Genomic DNA, 19,909 nt, shown 5'->3' on the forward strand with positions numbered 1-19,909 from the left:
GAAGAGGTGCGACAGGATGGTGGGGCAAAGGCTGGCAGCTACAGTTATAGGGAGTCACGGGGAGTAGAGGCACCGGAAGGCTGAGAAGCAGCAGCCGGGAACCATGGCGGCGGTGGTGGCGGCGGCGGCAGTGCGGGCTCGGATCCTGCAGGCGAGTGAGGGTGGTGCCGAGGGGTCGCGGAGCTAGGAATTGGATCCTTTCCGTCCACTCTCTTGAGTCAGCCCCTTCCTGGACGACCCTGCTGTTCCCACGAGACGTGCGGCCCTGTCCCACCCACCTCACTCGGTATCCGCACTCTTTGGGTCTGTCCCCGGACTGTTACCCTTGTCCCTCCCCACTTTTAGTTTTGAGCCTCCCCTTATCTGGCTCAGGCCCACTCTCCTCTTCCAGCCGTGCCCCGTTACTGCTGTCACACTCTTTTGCCCTCACCTCGGTCCTCCCACATTCTTTGCTTTTCACCGCTGCACCAGCCACCTCTCTCCCTAGAAACTCTCATCTGGTCACCTTTTTCAGAGCTTTTTCACCTGCCAGGAGCGTCCAGATTGTTCCCTTCCCCGACTCTATTTCACTGTCCATACCCCGAGCTCAAAGGGAGGAGAAGGGGACACACGAGGGGCAAGGTCAGTGAATGGACTTTGAATCTTCTTCTAGAAGTGTCCCCCCCACCCAAACAGCCGTTTGCTAAGCTATCTCCCCCAGCTGTGGCTTTTTGTATTTTCCACAGGCTACGGACTCTCCCCTTGCTTGCCAAGACTTTGTTAAACTTGCTCTCAGCAAAGTTACAGTGTTTATGTTGGTGGTAAATAAGAACACATTTATGCTACTAGTTTATTTCAAGCACATGCAAGGGACTAAACATCTCTAAAACAGGTAATAGAAAATGCGAACCAAGGAAGACAGGAAGTTTAAGTTCCAAGTTGCAGCCCCTAAGTCAGTTTTTAATGGACCAGCACACCTTCAAGTGCCCATGGAGACTGGGGTGGTTGGGTCCTCTAGGAAGCCAGCCTAAGAAGGGGTGGTAGACCTGTGACCTTCAACTCTGTTCATACCGTTTCCCCTGTTGTTCACAACTTAGCAAGGACTTGGAATATGAGCCAAGATTTGCTTCAGACAATATTCTCCAACCTGCAAGAAACAACAGTGCCCCTCCTATTCATGAGTCCCACCTGGGAACGTCCTTTATACTGCTGGACTTTCAGATAATATTGGTATTTACCAAGTTTAATGAGTCCTAGTGCAGAAACTTACTCATTTTTAAGATTCTTAGAGTCAGCAAAGGTTAATGTTTATATATGCTATTTAATGGGAAAGTGTGGAGAATGGGTTGGAAGGGTTTGTCAGATGATTTGGCTTCAGTAGTGTATTTCTTGCTGTCATCCCAGTTTTGTTTAACTAGTATCCTTTTTTAATAGTAGAAGTGAAAAGTTTCCACCCATTTTCTATTTCTCCTTGAAAGCTTTTAATGAAATTGACTTTTTCCTTTGCCTCCTTCCTGTCCCCTCAAACACAGTGAGTCATTAAGAAGAGCTCCTACTCTTGGCTGGTGTGGTTCCATGGATTGTGCACCAGCCTACAAACCAAACAGTCGTGGTTCAATTCCCTGTCAGAGCACATGCAAGTCCCCAGTTGTGATTAATTGTCTCTCCCTCTCTTTTCCCCTCCTTTCCCCTTTCTCTAAAAGTAAAGAAATAAAATATTTTTTTAAAAAAGAAGAAGAGATCCTTAAGAGGGTTTTTATCTTTTGCATCAAGGAGAAAAATTTCCCTTCCCATGTACTTTGTTTTGGAAACACTATTTTCTTACTCACTTGAAGAAACTTCTGAGTTGAACTAGAAAAGAACAGAAACAGTAATTCTTAGCCGACTAGTAGTTACTGTAACATGAAACTTTGATAAAGAGCAGTCTAGATTCCAGCAGTCATGAATTTTAGAGGACTATCAAAAGGACGTGTAAAGGAGAGAGTTCATGTCCTCAGTTATTTAAAGTGCGTGTTCAGCATATTTTCTCTGTTATGGTGACTAGTAAAATTTAGAACTTCTCCTTGTGGTATTATGTTTCCCATTCAGAAAACCAGTCTTAAAGAGTCTCAGTGACTTGCCCCAGTGATGTAGTATAAAAGGCAGGCTTCACAATCATACTTGCGTTTTATCCCAGCTCCAACATTTTCTAGTTTTAAGAATATTTATAAAGATTAGAATTAATGAATATAACAGATAAATTACCTAACACTTAGCATCCATGATTTCCCAACTAGTAATTAAACTCAGGACTTAAATCTTGGCATCTCTTTGTGTCAGGCACTCTCCCTAGGCTTTGGGAAAGGAGAGGTAAATAAAATACTCACTGGAACCTCCCTTATTATAATGCAACATTAAGTGCTAAATAATAGGAGTGCACAGAGTACTGCAAGAACACATGGAGAGAGCCACAAACTCAACCTGTGCAATTTAGGAAAATCTTCCAAAAGGAGTTGGTTCTCAGCTTGAGTCTTGCAAGACTAGCAGGACTAGCAGGATTAACCAGGTGGAAAAGGGAGTTTCTGGTAAAGGAAATAGCAAGTACAAAATGAACAGTCTAGGGGGAAAGAAGTTTGATGTGATGGTACATAGGATAGTTTCTTCAGCAACAGTGCTAATGATTGTTTCTTGGGAAATGAAGAAAAGATAGGAGATATAACCTGTCAAAAACTATGATAATGTTTCGTTATACCAGATAGAGTGCCCTTTATGCCTTCTTGACAGCAGGGAGGCTGTGTGCAAGGGAAAAAAATAAAACTAAGTGGCCTAGAATGCTCAAGGTGGCTGATCCATCCATCTTCTGCCCTATGAGAGAGTATACATGAAACAAAATTAATGTCAAGTGATTGCTTGGTGAGTACTTACTCTTTCATTCTGCAAAATATGACTGAGGGCTTACTCTATTCCAGGAACAGTGCTAGGGGTTGAGGGCACAACCATCCAGTGATCTAAGGGAAAAGAGACTTAATAATTAAACAAGATGTCATTCCATAATATGATACGATAAATAGAGGAATTCAGGTGTTCTACGAACTCCACAATCAGCTACTTAGCATAGGCCTGAGACTGAGACTTCAAAACTTTCAAGTCTGCTACTTCTCTCACTCTCAGGAATTAACCTTGTTTCTCTTACTTCAGAGAAAATAGAAACCATGGAGTGAGAACTTCCTCAACTTCCTACTAGCAAACCTATGAAATTGACCTGCACCTCTATACCCAAAGTGATGGCTAAGTAGAGACCAAAGAAGTAGGAGTGGACAAAGCAAATGTGATGAAATATCAGGCAAGAAGGTGCAGCATGTGCAAGGACAAAGAGCTCAAAATGTGTTCAAGTGGCTAGAACAGAGAGAGCGGGGAGGACCTGGGTGATCTATAAAACTAAAAAAAGAAGATACTTTGTAGAGTCTTCTAAGCAACTTTAAGATTAGTCTTTTTCCCAAGGGCAGTGGAAAGCCATTGGAGGGTTTTAAACAAGGGGTGATCCAATCAAATTTGTGTTCTAGAAAGACCCTCTGGCTATGGGGTGGAAACTAGGTTCAGAAGATTTAAGATTGAAATCCAGGTGAGAGACAATGGTGGTATGGGTGATTGCGGGAGAGCTGGAGAAAAGGGTGTATTCAAAGATTTCTGGGAGAACAAAATGCCAGGACTTCTTTCATTCACTGTGAGGACTTGTGACATTCAGGTTTCTGGTTAGGCAACTAGGTGAATAGTAAGTAGTTTCACTCACTGCAAGATGGGCTCTAGGAAGCAGAACAGGTTGGTGGAAGGAAGATCAGTTTTGTAGATTTGCTAGTAGGAAGTTGAAGTTCTCATCTGATGGTTTCTGATTCCTCTGTGATAGGAAAATAAGATCAGCTCTTGAGAATAAGAGGGGAAGTAGCAGAGTTTGAAATTTTAAGATAATTGACAAGTTTTATAATAGCAAGGAATGAGAGCAAATAAGTATATATAATAATAGAATAATTACATTTAATGAACAGCAACTGTTTTCATATCTGTACAACCTTGATCACAGTAACTCTGTATAGTAGGTAAACAAAACAGGTACAGTGCTTACCGTAGTGGAACTTAGAGTCTTGGGAAACAGACAAGGACCCAGGCAATTAAAACAGAGACAAATAAACCTGATAGGGGAAATATTGGCTGCTACTGGAGTACAAAAAAAGAGACACCTAACCTAGTCTGGGGTATGGGGCAGTCAGGCCTAGTGGACCTTTCTTTTGTACAGTACATATTTATTGAACACCTGCCATGTACAAGGTTGGTATTGGGAACATGGTTATAAATAAGATACGGTGGACTCCACAAGAGTGTTGATGGTTTAAAATAGCTTTTGTGAAGAATGGTGGCGGAAACAGACAAGGCATGTGGAAGGTTTGTCTGCTGATCCATAGGACCAGCCCCCTTGGACAGTGCTACAGGTGCAAAGTTCTTACACTTAATGCAGCGCTAATCCTTTGGTTAATACGGCCTCTCTTCAGACAAGGTAACAGATTACTAGATTGCAGCTTTCTTTTATATTCCAATCCCGGGTATTTTAGAGTGCTCATTTGATTAGACTTTAATATTTCTTAAATCAACTTTCATAACATATATACACACTATTTAGAGCTATTGTAACTGATCCAATATCCTGATTATACCCTATATATGTGGCATTAAAAATTATTGAAATAAAATTGGCATAAACTATATATATTGAAAGTGTACACTTTGATGTTTTAGCATTTGTATACATCTGTGAAAACATCATCACAATCAAGATAATTAATATATCCATACCCCAAAAAACTTCCCTTTTACCTTCTCTGCCTTCCTCACCATCTTTAGGCAACCATTGATAGGTTTTCTGACACTACAGACTAATTTGCATTTTCTTGTTTTATATAAATAAGTTATATAGTATATACTCTATGTCTGACTTCTTAATATAATTGCTATAGGTATTCATGTTGTTGCATTTAGAAATAGTTTATTCTTTTATATTGCTGAGTAGAAGACCAATGTATGGATATATCGCATTAGTTTCCCTGTTTACTCATCCAATGGTGGGCATTGGGTTGTTTCTAAGTTTTAGGCTATTACGAGTAAAGCTACTATGAACATTTGTGTTCAAGTATTTATATATATCAAGCATATTTGATACTTGGTTATATACTGTCTTACATTCAATACCTATTGTGTTAGATACCATGCTAAGTGTTTTCATATTGTTAGATTTATGGTACTACATTTTCCAGGCCAAAAATTAGGAAAATATGGACTAATGACAATTTTTTTTAAATCAGGACTGTTCAGAAATTGAGGACACAATCATGGTTTATTTTTTACTAGTTTCCTGTATCTCAGTCTTCTGTCTTTTCACTTTAAAGATTATATGATCCTTGCCCTGGCTGGGTTGCTCTGTTGGTTGGAGCATCATCACATACACCAAGGGGTGCAGGTTCGATTCCTAGGCAGGGCATGTGCCTAGGTTGCAGGTCCCATCCCCAGTTGGGGTGCATACAGAAGACAACCAATCAATGTTTCTCTCTCACATTGATGTCTCTCTCTTTCTGTCTAATCAATAAACACATCCTTGGGTGAGAATCTTTAAAAAAAAAAAAGATTATATGACCCTTGAGAGCAAACATCAAGTCTTTTTTCATATATCCACAATAACTACTATAATATTAAGCATATAGTAGCCATTTACTAAGTTTTTAATGATTTTCTGCTCTTGTTTATCAAGATAGTCATTCTTTTACCTCACAGGTTTCTTCCAAGGTGAACTCCACTTGGTGTCCAGCATCCTTCTTCTCCTCTTCTTCAGTGGTGAGTTTATTTGGCACAAAAGGTAGACTTCTGAGAAGGAATCCAGTATAATTTTTAGGTATTCCCATTTATCTTCTTTATGTAATTGTGATCAGAGTATATGTGAAATTTTCTTTCTGTCTTGGTTTTCATATTTAATATTATGTATATTATGTTTTAAGCATTTTCAGTATAATAACATGGTCTTATACATGGTTATGATTTTAATGGCCACATTATATGCCATTAAGTATCTACAACCTGAATTAACTCATTTTCTCCATATAACAGTTAGATTGCCTCAGTTTTTCCATATTGTTTTACAAGCATTTATTTATAGCTTTTTTCTTCTTTTAGATTATTTCTCTACTGAAATAGGATTACTATGTTAAAAGATAAAAACATTTTCATGACTTCTAGAAGTGTAGTTGACCCTGCCAGATAATTTGTACTTCTTGACAACCTTTAGAGTTGTTTTTACAGAACTTGTGTCTGTCAGGCATTTGCAGTACCTAAAATCTAATAAATAGCACTGTTGCTCAAAATCCTTTTTATAGGAGCATGTACACACTGTAACACAGTATGAGGGGGGACCCCCCCCAAAAAAGCTGGAATTTATTTTTTAAAATGTGTATTTATTCTTACATTTTAAACTTCAGTCACCTTCAAAGTACTCTCTATTTGATGCAATACACCTATCGAGACTTTTTTTCCCACTGCTCAAAACAGTTTCTGAACTTGTTGATTTCTATGCCTTTTAGTGCTGCTGTTTTTTGTTTCACCTCTTCCACATTGGCAAAACGTTTCCTTTTGAGGACTTTTTTAATCTATGGAAACAAAAAAAATCAGCCAGGAGAAATCAGGTGAATAGGATGTGTGAGCAGGTGCACTTGGAAATCACCCATCATAAAATGGGCAAACATGTTTAAAAAGCCCTCAAAACATTCACTGAAGCTGAATGCAGCCTCTCACAACACCAGCTGGTACACTGATACAAATGGGTCCCTAGAACACACACCTAGCAGGGGAAGCCTGTACTACAAGAGGCCCACCTTCCAGAAGATAATTCTGTTTCTTTTTAGGGGAGGTCCCCCTTCCTTCATCCTTCACCTTTTTTGTTGAAAATTTAATGAAAGTATGCTTCTTCTCAGAAAAGCAATTGCAGATAAAAACATTTTTTTAAAATATTTTAAGCATAAAGGTAACATTATCATGATAATGTGACAGAAAATCAGCTGGGCCAACAAGTCATAATAGCCAATCTTCATTAACATAGAGTCTGCTGCTTTTTTAGTTTAAGCTTTACAGTGACATGTGTTTACTCATGAGGTTCCACTCTGTGATTAGTTGGGAATTTCGTATTTTCAAAGAGATCACAGTATTGAGAGGCTCTGTCACATCTTAACACACACTGTAAACAAGTATATTGTATATCACTTTCTGAGTGGCAACGTCTCTAGAGAGCAGTACCTTCATTATCAACCGGAATTCCTTCCTCATTGTGAAAGTAAGAAACAGAAATGAAGCAATTAACTAATAGAAAATTTTCTGTGTTTCCTCCCCCCACCCCCCAGCCAACTGTAAAGCTCTTCATTGATGGGAAATTTGTTGAATCCAAAAGTGACAAATGGATCGACATCCACAACCCAGTAAGCAAAACTGCTTAAAATGACGAGCCTAGAATTCTGGAAACATGGTGGGAAAGAGGAGACTTGGGTGTCTGTTGTGAAGCATGTAGTGTTGCCTTTGTGACTAGAAGAAAAATGGAGAAGGTTGGGCAGCAGCAAAGGATGATGTGCTGCTTTTTCCCATCAGGCCACCAATGAGGTCATTGGTCGGGTCCCTCAGGCCACCAAGGCTGAAATGGATGCAGCCGTTGCTTCCTGCAAGCGTGCTTTTCCCGCTTGGGCAGACACTTCAGTATTAAGCCGTCAGCAGGTCCTGCTTCGCTATCAACAACTTATTAAAGAAAACTTGGTAAGAAATCTGAATGATACTATTTTCCAAACTTATCTAGAGGAGACTTGTCATACCCACAGGGGCCCTTTTAGCTGCACACTCCCTCTGTATAATCCAGAGAGACGCAGATCCTGGATGGCTCTCTTCCTCATGCTACTGCTTGCCCAGTCTTGTCCTTCCTTGGCTGAGAACTAAAAGGAGGCACATCCTTGCATTGGTTTCTATCTGTGTGTTTTCTCTCTAGAAAGAAATTGCCAGGTTAATCACGCTGGAACAAGGGAAGACCCTAGCAGATGCTGAAGGAGATGTATTTCGAGGCCTTCGTAAGCTGGGAGTCTCTCATGGGGAGTTTCAGGGACCTTTGGGAAAGAAGCAAAGGAAAATGGGAGGCAAAGATCCCGTAATGAGGGATTGCTTTTTTCCTTTATGTAGATTTTGTTATCCTATGATATCTTTTTTAATACTTGTGGAAAATGGCAGTACTTCTCAGGGACCTATGAAATTGGTTTACTTCATTCTTTGTTTTACTTTACTGATCTTCCAGTAAGTATGTACATTTCATTGTTTTTTTTTCCCCACTTACAGAATCTTATTTTGAACAACGCCTTCACATGGAAGGTCAAGTCAGTGTTTCTTCCCTCTGACACTGGCCTGAGCCACTTCCTGGCCTCAGGGCATACCAGAGGATGATAAAGCTAAGCAGTATACAGTTTGGGCAGCTGGTGGCCTGACTGCTTCTTCTCTGTTGCAGAGGTGGTTGAGCATGCCTGTAGTGTGACATCCCTCATGCTGGGAGAGACCATGCCATCCATCACCAAAGACATGGACCTTTATTCCTACCGTCTGCCTCTGGGGGTGTGTGCAGGCATTGCTCCATTCAATTTTCCTGCTATGATCCCCCTTTGGATGTTTCCCATGGCCATGGTATGTGGAAATACCTTCCTAATGAAACCATCAGAGCGAGTCCCTGGAGCAACTATGCTTCTTGCTAAATTGCTCCAGGACTCTGGTGCCCCTGATGGAACACTGAACATCATCCATGGACAACATGAAGGTAACTGCTCTTCAGTACCTGGCACTTAATCTGACTACCAAAAAAATCGAGGTGTTGAGTGGTAATGGGGTGTTCTAGAATGAAGAACCCAGGAATGAACGGATTTACTAGTAGTAACCTCCATGTTTGAAGGTAATGTTTGTTGATTGTTTTGCCATCTGTGTACTAAGGTATCTAACTGTGGAGTAGTAGTTTTTCTTGCCCTACAAAATACATTGGGACAAAGAAATATGGATTAGGGCAAGACACAGGTCAGATAAAGAAAAAGTTTTCACTTTAATGTTGAGAAAATTTGTGAGGCTATTCAACTCACAAAATCTATAGACCTCAGGGAGAATGAAGGCTTTCCAATGTATATAATAGCTATTACTTAAAAACTGCTTCTGTGTTTCAGACCCTGTTCCTAGTACCTTACATATATTGTCTCATTTAACCTTTATAAGAGTGCTTTGAGATAGGTACGATTATTTCTCCATTTTACGTATAAGAAAATTGAGGCATAATGAAATTAAGTAAGTTGCTGCTGCTAGAAACTATCAAAACTACAATGTACATACTCTGGAAGGCTGACCTTGGTTTTCACTTTTAAACACAGTCATGTGCCGCGTAACGACCTTTTCATCAACAGTAGACCACATGTATGACAGTGGTCCCAAAGATTATAATGAAGTTGAAAAATTCCTATCACCTAGTGACATTATAGCAGTTGTACCATTATAGCACAATACATTACTCATGTGTTTGTGGTGATGCTGATGTAAACAAACCTACTGCACTGCCGCTTGTAGAAAACTACAGCATATACAATTATGTACAATACATGATACTTGATAATGACAATAAATAACTACATAACTGGTTTATGTATTTAGTATGTGACACGTTTTGGTATTTTAGAGTGTACTCTTTCTAGTTAAAAAAGATCCCTGTCTGGTTGTGGCTCAAGTGGATTGAGTGCCAACCTGTGAATCAAAAGGTCACCGGTTTGATTCCCCATCAGGGCACATGACTGGGTTGCAGGCCAGGTCCCCAGCTGGGGTCTTGCAAGAGGCAACCAACCAATGTATCTCTCTGTTGCTCTTCCTCTTTTTGTCCTTTCCTTCCTCTCCCTCTAAAAATAAATAATTAAAATCTTTTTTTAAAAGTTTACTCTAAAATAGTGTGTTATGCCAGTGGCAGACTCGAGTTTACTGTGTCTCTTGATTGCATCATTTTTTCTTGTGTTTAATTTAATCTCATATTGTTTTGTACAGAAGCATGCTGTACTAGCTTGTAGCCTATGAATAATAGGCTATACTGTCTAGTCTAGGTGTGTAGTAGGCTGTACCAACTAGGTTTGTGTAGTACACTCTGTGATGTTTGCACAATGACAAAATCAGCTGATGATGAATTTCTCAGAATATATCGCCGTCGTTAAGCAGCACATGACTGTACTGTGCTATATTGTCTTTCGTGGAGGTGCAATAGTGTCTCAGAAGCCTGGTATATAGTAACAGTCGAAGAAATATCACATCCTTAAAGGACAAAATACTGAGTATTGAAGGGCTGTTATTTTGGAGAATTTTATAAGAGTTTATGTGAGCCAAACTGAGGACACTTACTGGAACACAAGATTTCAAATATTCTGATGAGCTGTTATTTTGGAGGAAAATAGGAGTTGTAGCTTTCAGAGTAGATTGTGGAAGTTGTGTAATAGCAAATAAGAAAAATAAAAGAAAGAAGCTAAATAGAATTTGTAGATTAAAGAATTAAAAGGACAATGAAAGAGAGAACTTCAAAATGGGAACCCAGCATAGAAATGCAGAACTATGAAAACTTCTCTTTCATAGCAGTGGGAAAAGAAATGTGTGATGTTGAGAAACCTATAGCCATTTGATCCTTTATGGTAATCATTTATTTTCTTCTTTAAGCTGTAAACTTTATTTGTGACCATCCGGATATCAGAGCAATCAGCTTTGTGGGATCCAACCAGGCAGGAGAGTACATCTTTGAGAGAGGGTCAAGACATGGCAAGAGAGTTCAAGCCAATATGGTGACTACTTACTCTTTTTCTTCCCTCAAACTCTGTGTATTAAAATTACATAGAAATTGCTCTTCAGCAAAGGAGCTGAAACTTTAATGCCAGTGTTTCTTTATTCCCATTTCACCCTGAGTAACTTTCCTTCAACAGTGAACTTTGTGATGAATTATATTCTAAGTTACTTTAATTATCTTTTATCCTACACAACAAATTTTGGTGCCAAAGGACACATTTTTCCCTAAGAATGTCATTCTAATTCTTAAGGCTTTAGTAGCAACAGGTGAATTCTCTCGTTCTGGCCCTGTTTCTTCCCTCTAGCCCTTTATCCTTTTTCTTCTTTTAAGGTGTATCCTAATTAGTAAGGTCAAAATACCTTCTTCCCTAAAAGTTCAGACTATTTAAAGCACTGGAAAGAGCCCAATATCCCTATATACAATGTGTGGTTCACTTGGTTGCATAGTTTTGCTGTTCTTTTACTAGCTTCTTGTCAAGTATTTGACAGTTCTTTGGTTCTCTGTGCACAGTCCAATTACTACTTTCTGACTCTTTGACTAAGGTTGCATAAAGGATAGCCACCTATGCACAGGCTGGGAAACATCATGATATGCCCAGTTATTTCTTTTCACGACTGAACGTGTTTTGGCCAGTTTGACTTAAGTCCCAGTTCACTATTAATTTATTGAGTGAATTCTAACAGTATACTATTTGTAATTACATAAAATTAAGTAGCCGACATGGTATTTATCCATGCACTCCATTATAGTTGTATCTGAAAACATGGGTGTGGAAATGACCATATGTATCAGAAGCAAGACAGTCTGGGGAACCTCTTTCCAGAAATTATCAGGAGAGGTCTACCTCCTGTTTTGCTTTTCAGCTGGCTGTTGGCATTGTTACTGGCAGCTCTTTGTTTATACTGCTCTTCACGTAACTGGAAACCCCAGCAGACAACAAATTCTTTCCTATCTAACTTAGGAAAGAGAAGGAATTTCTCATTGGTTCCTGGATGCAAGGTTTAGCCTATCATTTTGACTTAATGCGATGATTGGGGCTCTTGTGTTTTTGTTTGTTTTGATCTAAATAAACATATGTCAGGTAACCTGGAGACTTATTCAATGTTACCAAGACTTAAGCAGTATCAAAATAATAAATCTATCCTTAAAAAGCAATAAAGGCTAAATTTTCTAGTCCTTACCTTAAATTTTCATCTGAAATCTCAGATTCCTTACCAAATTTCTTAGCCTAATTGTGTTTTGCCAAGGAAGATTCACGTACTTTCTGTATTTCCTAGGGAGCCAAGAACCATGGGGTAGTCATGCCAGATGCCAATAAGGAAAACACCCTGAACCAGCTGGTTGGGGCAGCATTTGGAGCTGCTGGTCAGCGCTGCATGGCTCTTTCAACAGCCATCCTTGTGGGAGAAGCTAAGAAGTGGCTGCCAGAGCTGGTGGAGCGTGCCAAAAACTTGAGAGTCAATGCAGGTAGTCAGTTATCTGCCAGCCTCTTTATGCTTTGTGTCTGTGGCACCAAGCTCTTGGTTTAACTTTGGTCTTTGCCAACGGGAGCAATCGTTATCAGTGCTTGCCATTGCTTCCCTGTATACTGCACTTGTTCAGATTCATCTTTAGTTGGCAGTCATAATTTATGTTATTGAAGACCTTAGACACTTCTGTGTTGTTTTACAGGAGACCAGCCTGGAGCAGATCTTGGCCCTCTGATAACCCCCCAGGCCAAAGAGCGAGTCTGTAATCTGATTGATAGTGGAACGAAAGAGGGAGCCTCCATCCTTCTTGATGGGCGAAACATTAAAGTCAAAGGCTATGAAAATGGCAACTTTGTTGGACCAACTATCATCTCAAATGTCAAGGTAAACAACTCTGGATTATTTATTTCCCAAATACAGGAGTGGAAAGCACAATAGAGCCTATGGAATTTCATCCCTCCAATTTGTAAATGAGGAACATTTAGTGACTAGAGACCTCATCTCTTGCCAGAATTACTGTTATTTTATCTAGAGTCTGAATAAACATCCTCTCACTCCTAATCTCTTTCACTCTACTAGCAGTCTGCAAACTTTCCATAAAGGACTAGATAGTAAATATTTTTGGCTTTGCAGAGATATACATTCTATTAAAACTGCTCAACTCTTGACATTCTAGTGTGAAAGCAACCATTAACATTGTATAGCTGTGTTCTAATAAAACTTTATTTACGGATAATGAAGTTTTAATTTCAAATAATTTTACATGTCATGACTATATTTTTCAGGCCATTTAAAAAATATAGAAATTATTCTTAGCTTGTTGGCTGTACAAAAACAGGCAGCAAGACACATTTGGCTCAATGGCCATATCTTGCCAACCCCTATCTTGCATTATACTTGTTACTAATTTGTTTTATGTTAATTTTTTCTTCCCATTAATTCTTGCTGCCTAGCTTATAGCTATTGCAGTGTCTCCATCAACATATCAGCCAGCCAGTATACGGGTACTTACTGTGTCCTAAATTTAACTGCATTTTCACCAGAAAGTGACAAAAGAAAAAAGAATTTTTATTTATGAAATAATATTTTTATTTATCAAAACTCTACAAGTCTCTTAGCTAATATTAATGACAAAGTTGAAGTTCAGAGGCTTTTTTTAAAAATACATATGTCCCCACTAATCCTATTATAATCCTGAATAATTGAGTTGAATGTAAGTATAGTAGAAATTATGAAATATCTTGCCAAAGAATCATAGAGGAAAAATCCATATACAAGCAATAAATACAGCTCACTATCTGCAGTGGTAAAGGATGTTTTGAATGTTTAATGTGACCTGATATCAAGATATAAATGTATAGACTCATTTGGGAGTGAATGCAAAGGAGTGAATGAGAATAGATTTAATGTTACAGAAAACTTAGCACAGGGTTTATTTAAACAGAAAAATTACCCTGTGGTGTTTTAAATATATATTTGATTTATTAAAAAAAATGAATTTTCACGTAAGCTTTCAGTAATACAGTAATTGTATAAACAGGTTATACAAGTATGAAAGCTAGTTATGAGTCATGGGACCTAAAAATAAAAGTGCTTAAAAGAAAGGAGTGTAATTGTACTTAATAGGAATTTCAAGTTATTTAAATGATTGGTAGCTTGGAAGATGGAATACAGCAAGAAGGCACTTTAAAAAAATAGGTGGTTTAAAATGAAAAGAGATTATTAACATGAAAGCTGTCCACGTAAACAGTGGGTACTAAAGTACCAAATAAGCATAAAATACTGACTTCTTTTCCGGATGCATCACTCCTGGCAGCCAAACATGACCTGTTACAAAGAGGAGATTTTTGGTCCAGTTCTTGTGGTTCTGGAGACAGACACTTTGGATGAAGCCATCAAGATTGTAAATGATAATCCCTATGGAAATGGAACTGCCATCTTCACCACCAATGGAGCCACTGCTCGGAAATATTCCCACTTGGTGGATGTCGGACAGGTTTGTGAACAGGACTTTTAGGAGGTTCCTGCAGCTATTTACTGTTTTCTGGGGAGATGGTAAACAGCAATTAGTTGTGCCTTTTTGATCTCTCACGATGCTCCCTTTCTTCCTCAGGAATAAAAGTTCATGAGATGGAAATAGGGTGGAAGGTGGATATTTAAAATTAGTCTTTCTAAGGCCTAACATTTATGCTTCTAAATGGAGAGTTCCTTTGTTTGAGTTTGTTTCTTAGTATCTGACGTGGATTCGTTCTGCTTTAGGTGGGTGTGAATGTCCCCATTCCAGTGCCTTTACCAATGTTCTCATTCACTGGCTCTCGATCTTCCTTCAGGGGAGATACCAATTTCTATGGCAAACAGGTAACCAAGTTTTTAAAAATGTCTTTTCCTCTAATAAACTTTCTTTAACATATTCAGGAACAAGGATTCTGCAAGGGAAAGCCTGCCAGCAGCCTCTGTGGGGTCATATATTGTTCAGCAGTGCTTGTCAGTAGGTCCCCTAGAAAAGATTTAAAAGTTAATACAATTTTGCCAAAGCTCCTTCTCGCTGAATAGCTCAAGGGAACAGAGTTTTAGAGAATGAGAATGAGGAGGTCTAAACTTTTATATATGCCCTTTCCTCTGCCTTGGACCCCCTTTCTGCCTCCCCATTTTCATCTGACTCTTAGTCATCTGTCATGTCTCCATTTAAAGAATGGACTTCTCCAGAAAATCACTTCTGACCACCACCAGCCCCCTTAGTGCTCCGCTGGGTATGCCCTCATGTATTCCCACTTGCACGTGCCTCTCCTGTAATAGTTATTCACTTACAGAAACTTCTATTTAGCACCTTCTTTGTACCAAACACTGTTCTAGGCCCTACAAATATATCACTGAACAAGAAAAATATAGCAGATTTGAAACCAAATGGCCTGGGTTCAAACCCCAACTCAGCCAGTTATTAACTCTGTGCCTCAGGTTTCTTCATCAGTAAAATGAGAATAATAGCAATATCTATATTTCATGAGGTTATGAAGATTAGATTACCCCTATTACCACATCCTTCAGCAGGTGCAATTGTCCTAAAGCAGGAACAGACATGACATGTGCAAACAGTGGGGGTGGGCTGGAGCAAAGGGAGTGAATGAGTAAGAGTGAGTGGTAAGAGATGAAGCTAGAAAGCTAGGCAGGGACAAGTCATGTAGGAATCTTTAAGCCATGTCTTCTAAAAAGCCTTCGTCACACTTTAATTATTTACTTCTCTGCAGCACCTGGCACAGCAGGTGCCCAAACATATGTTGAACAAATGGGCTAGTGGAAGTTATTTGTAGTCCTACAGAAATAGATCCATTTTTAAATCTTCAGTAATAAATTACATTTTTTTCCTAAACAAGTCTCCCTTTTATAGGTTAATAAAAAATTAACAGTGGGATTGCATAGCAGAATATGACAGTGTGGCCAACTGGTTAAGAAAAATCTTTGGTTATTTGGAGGCTAATGATACAGTTTGTGACAAAAGACAGCTTTTGTAAAACTAGTTTGATACTATTAACAAAAATTTCTTTATAAGTTACTCTGTAAATGAGGCTTCTTGGAGGAAAAGTCTGACCTCATATAGAGTTTGAAGTCTTAAAACCTCCGGTAATTAAGTTGCTAATTTGCATTCTGGAAGACATGAAAGTATCATTGTTATGTGATAAAATGTAAACTTTAGTTGTATCTTACAATGAAGATACGTAACAATTTTTAGTTATCTTTAATATATTAACATGGCCCAGATTTTGTCAAGTAATTCTAGAAGAGTATTTTTTTTAAAGATTTTATTTATTTATTTTTAAAAAGAGGGGAAGGAAGAGAGAGAGGGAGAGAAGCATCAATGTGTGGTTGCCTTTCATGCGCCCCCCCCCCCCCCCCCACCAGGGACCTGGCCCACAACCAGGCATGTGCCCTGAGTGGGAATCGAACCAGCCACCCATTGCTTCACAATCTGGTGCTCAACCCACTGAGCCACACCAGCCAGGGTATAGAAGAGTATTTTAATCAAACTAGTGTGTTTTTTCCTAACAATATCTTTCTAGCTTTCTAGTAATTTGTTGTTAGATCTGTACAGTCAAATCTCTTTTACTCAAGCCTATTCTTACAAAATAAACGATATATGAAGACTTAAATATGCAGAACTTTTTTGGCTTACATGTTATAGGTGATTTAGAAGTGAATGTGTCTATCAGACATTTTATTTTAGATTTGTAAGATATTGTGGATTTTACTACTTCAGTGTAGCTGTTTATCACTGACAGTTGTCAGAAATGGCCTTAATATATATTTCATTCCTTCATGGAAAGGAGAGATTTGTATGTCATTTCATTTTCTCCTCACACATTGCTGTGAGGTAGGCATTACGTCACAGGTAAGGCCCAAGGTTAAACAGTAGTCAATAAGGAGTAGAGACAGGATTTGAGCCATGTCTCAAGACCTCCGAGCACATGATACTCAGCTCTAGGGACAGAATGACCTACAAGTTTAACAAATTACATTGTTTAATTTTTCCATTTAGATGCTAATGCTCTTGACTAGTTTCAACATAATGATAACTAAGGTTTGACTGTTTACTATGTGCCAGGTATTAGGCTAAATGTTTTAGATAAATTTACATGAATTAGTTGCACCTATTCCTCAAATAGGAGAGTGAGCAGTACTTCACAGCACCTCCTTCAAAAGTTGATTAAAAGAGGACTTGTGAAACCCCCCCAAAAATATATGCCAACTCTCTCTCTGTTTTTTCCTTTGTTCCCTTTAGGGCGTCTACTTCTACACTCAGCTAAAGACCGTTACTTCTCAGTGGAAAGAAGAAGATGCTACTCTTTCTTCACCTGCTGTAGTCATGCCTACCATGGGCCGTTAGAAATGAGTTTGTCCAGACTCAGTCCATCCTTAGGAATCTGTTATTCTTGACCGCCTTCATTTTCCAACTTTGCTCAGATCAGAATCCTGGGAATGGAATACCTTGTAACTAAAATCTTTCTCAGGACCATTAGCCCCTGCAAAGTTGCTATAGGGAGACTCCTGGCATAACTCAGAAACCATGTTTTCACTTACTCTTCATACTTCTCTTTCTTAGGTAACTGTTGTTAACTGTGAAATGCTTATCTGGAATGAGAGCTTAGACCTGGTTTCTAAAAATTCTCCTCTTTTGTGATGACTTGACAGGAAGATTAGTGTTTGTAAAGAAGATCTTCCATAAGTGGAAGAGGACCTCTTGGAGGGGGAAGTAGGATAGAAATAATTCACCCTTTGGTTGGCCCTCAAACACAGCCCTGTGCCAGTGGGGGAAACTCCTGTGAGCCTCTCATCCTACACTACCCAAGATACAGTCCGTTTGTACTTATCCCACAGTTGTGACAACTGCTTCTTTTTGCTGAATGCCACTTTGTCCTAGTGATTCATGACCACTAAATTCTGTCATTGTCCCTGTTCCTGCTTTTTAAGATCATTTCTCAAGGATACCTCAGTATGCATTGGATAAATCGACTTTTCGTTGTGTGTGCCAAGTGTTAAATTTCAGGGTTTGCTTATTAACTAATGCTTCATCCATTAACTCAGATGCCAATAGGTTTTCTTCTTTTTTTTTTTTTTTTTAAGAAAATCATTTCAAAAGTTATTTTAGGCCCAGAAATTAAGGGGTGTTTGCCTTAAGCAAATCTAACCTGATAGTCCTTGCCGAATGTTTTATGTTGCTTTTTCCTCTTGCCTGCATTTCTCATGAATGATAACTTTTTAGTAAAGGAACACTTAATGTAGAATAACTGACTAGGGTCTAAGAAATTTTAAAGCTTTTCATGACTTAAAGTGGTAAAGAAATGTTTTGACAGATTCTCTTGCTACCGTTATTCAACTATCTTTATGCTCTTTGTTTTGATGTAGCTAAACTTCAAGTTGAATAAGATATTGATGTGCTCAACAGAATAGTTTCTTTTTGCTGTACATCCCAATTGAACCTTGTCTTTCTGATACAGTTCTCTTCCAGTGAACTAGGAGAAAGCTTCTGGTTCTGAGAGAATAAGTAATCTCTGGTCTTCAGCCAGATGACATAGGTCATTTATTTTCCTGCTTCTCTGCTAGTCATGTGGATAATGCTAACCTCTACTCCATGGGAGTTACTTGGTGAGTTAAGGATAGGGAAAACCTTGAAAATGTTTGTGCACTGTTTGTATTTTAGGCTTATTACTACCACCTACTGGATAGAATGTAAAAATCTTCAATTAATGCAGTGATTTTCAACCTTTTTCATCTCATGCCACACATAAACTAAATATTAAAATTTTACAGCATGCCAAAAATATATTTGTTACTCATCTGACAAAGAATAGGTATAATTTTACTTGATTTACAAAAAAATATTAATAATAGTAATTATGTCGCCTTTTTTTGCTCCAAAGTGACTTTATTTTTTAACAAGTCAGGTGCCTATACTTGTATATAAGGATTTCTGGTACCAAGAATTAACCAATCAGACACCACCTTATTATGCACTGTGACCAATAAAATGCAACTCTACTATATGACTTAAATATTAATGGTTTAAGACAGGGTACTCATACCAGATGGCTATTGTATTGTCTGTTGTCACTCTTTTATTTGATAGTCTAAGGGAAAAGAGTTCAGTCAGTGCTCCTAAATAGTCAGGTATCGGATGTTTTAAAGATTCTTGTAGCACACCAGCTGAAAATCACTGACTTAAGGTGACTAGAACTTTAATAAAATACATTTATGACCCTACTGGGTCTTCCTGTTTTGTTTTGTTTTGTTTTAGATTTGCCTTCCTAAAGGCGAGGCAGTAGGAATTTATGGAATGCCCCTTATTTTATCTCTTATCACTGCTGGCAACTAGTAGTAATATTTAATCCAATCCAACAACTACAGTCTGGGTTGAATAAAAGATCATATTTTCTGAATTCCAAGTGGCATTAAGTCACAGAAACTCCTAAATTTTCCTTACATTTAAGGGAAATCACTTTTTTAAAAAAATACTAACTAATCAGAATCATGTTGCTCTAATTGGACTCAGTTCATTTGGCTAGCTACTTGCTACTCAGAAGTTTCTTGTTTCTTAGGTGGAAAAAAAATCTATACAGTTATGTTTATGCTAGTAGCAGCTTTAAAAAAATCAGTATTTTGCTTTCTTTTCGCTCAATGTGGCCTCATTTGAAATTTTTCTGATTCTACATTGTACTGATTATGAATAACAAGTTACAAATAAAAAGTTCTTAAAAAGAGTATCTGGCTTTTGAAAAAAAATGGTGACATACTTCCTTATAATGCCTTTGTCCCCTAGCTTGTAGTGACTCAGACTTCCCATGTCTGCCCAAAGCCAAGAGTTACACTGTCATTTTGCTTTAATTCTTACATAAAAGATAGTACATATTTTGGCTAGGCTGTGTATTTCAAAAGGCAGTATATAGGTTTTTCCACATTAAGGCAAAAATGTGTTTGCATTAAGTATATATCTTCTTTAGTGTGGATAATATTATTATTATTAAAAGGTCCACGATCTCATACTAGTATTATTACTCATTTCACTGATCCCTGAGAGCTCCTGGTTAGT

At 38.4% G+C, this 19,909-nt stretch overlaps 1 protein-coding gene across 2 annotated transcripts; it reads left to right on the forward strand.

Moving 5' to 3' along the window:
- Positions 1 to 39: 39 nt before the first annotated feature.
- ALDH6A1 (aldehyde dehydrogenase 6 family member A1) lies at positions 40 to 19,578 on the forward strand. Of its 2 annotated transcripts, XM_054567278.1 has the most exons (12): positions 40 to 151; positions 5,776 to 5,835; positions 7,389 to 7,463; positions 7,630 to 7,791; positions 8,018 to 8,096; positions 8,525 to 8,827; positions 10,738 to 10,859; positions 12,139 to 12,328; positions 12,533 to 12,714; positions 14,147 to 14,326; positions 14,590 to 14,688; positions 17,105 to 19,578. In XM_054567278.1, exons 1-12 carry the CDS (start codon positions 104 to 106, stop codon positions 17,207 to 17,209), a joined length of 1,605 nt encoding a protein of 534 aa, XP_054423253.1. In that variant the 5' UTR covers positions 40 to 103; the 3' UTR covers positions 17,210 to 19,578. The 2 variants fall into 2 exon arrangements, with proteins under 2 accessions (XP_054423253.1, XP_054423254.1); XM_054567279.1 differs by lacking the exon at positions 14,590 to 14,688 and having other exon boundaries at positions 46 to 151.
- Positions 19,579 to 19,909: the final 331 nt, after the last annotated feature.

The sequence above is a fragment of the Pteronotus mesoamericanus genome, unplaced genomic scaffold (genome assembly GCF_021234165.1).
Source record: "Pteronotus mesoamericanus isolate MK-2021 breed Mesoamerican mustached bat unplaced genomic scaffold, CSHL_Meso_final contig_182, whole genome shotgun sequence".
Lineage (NCBI taxonomy): Eukaryota > Metazoa > Chordata > Mammalia > Chiroptera > Mormoopidae > Pteronotus > Pteronotus mesoamericanus.

Coding starts and splice junctions, on each gene's coding strand:
- ALDH6A1 (XM_054567278.1), top strand. CDS start 104: ATGGCGGCGGTGGTGGCGGCGGCGGCAGTGCGGGCTCGGATCCTGCAG. Junction 5,836..7,388: donor TCTTCTCCTCTTCTTCAGTG/GTGAGTTTATTT, acceptor CCCACCCCCCAG/CCAACTGTAAAGCTCTTCAT. Junction 10,860..12,138: donor AGAGAGTTCAAGCCAATATG/GTGACTACTTAC, acceptor TGTATTTCCTAG/GGAGCCAAGAACCATGGGGT.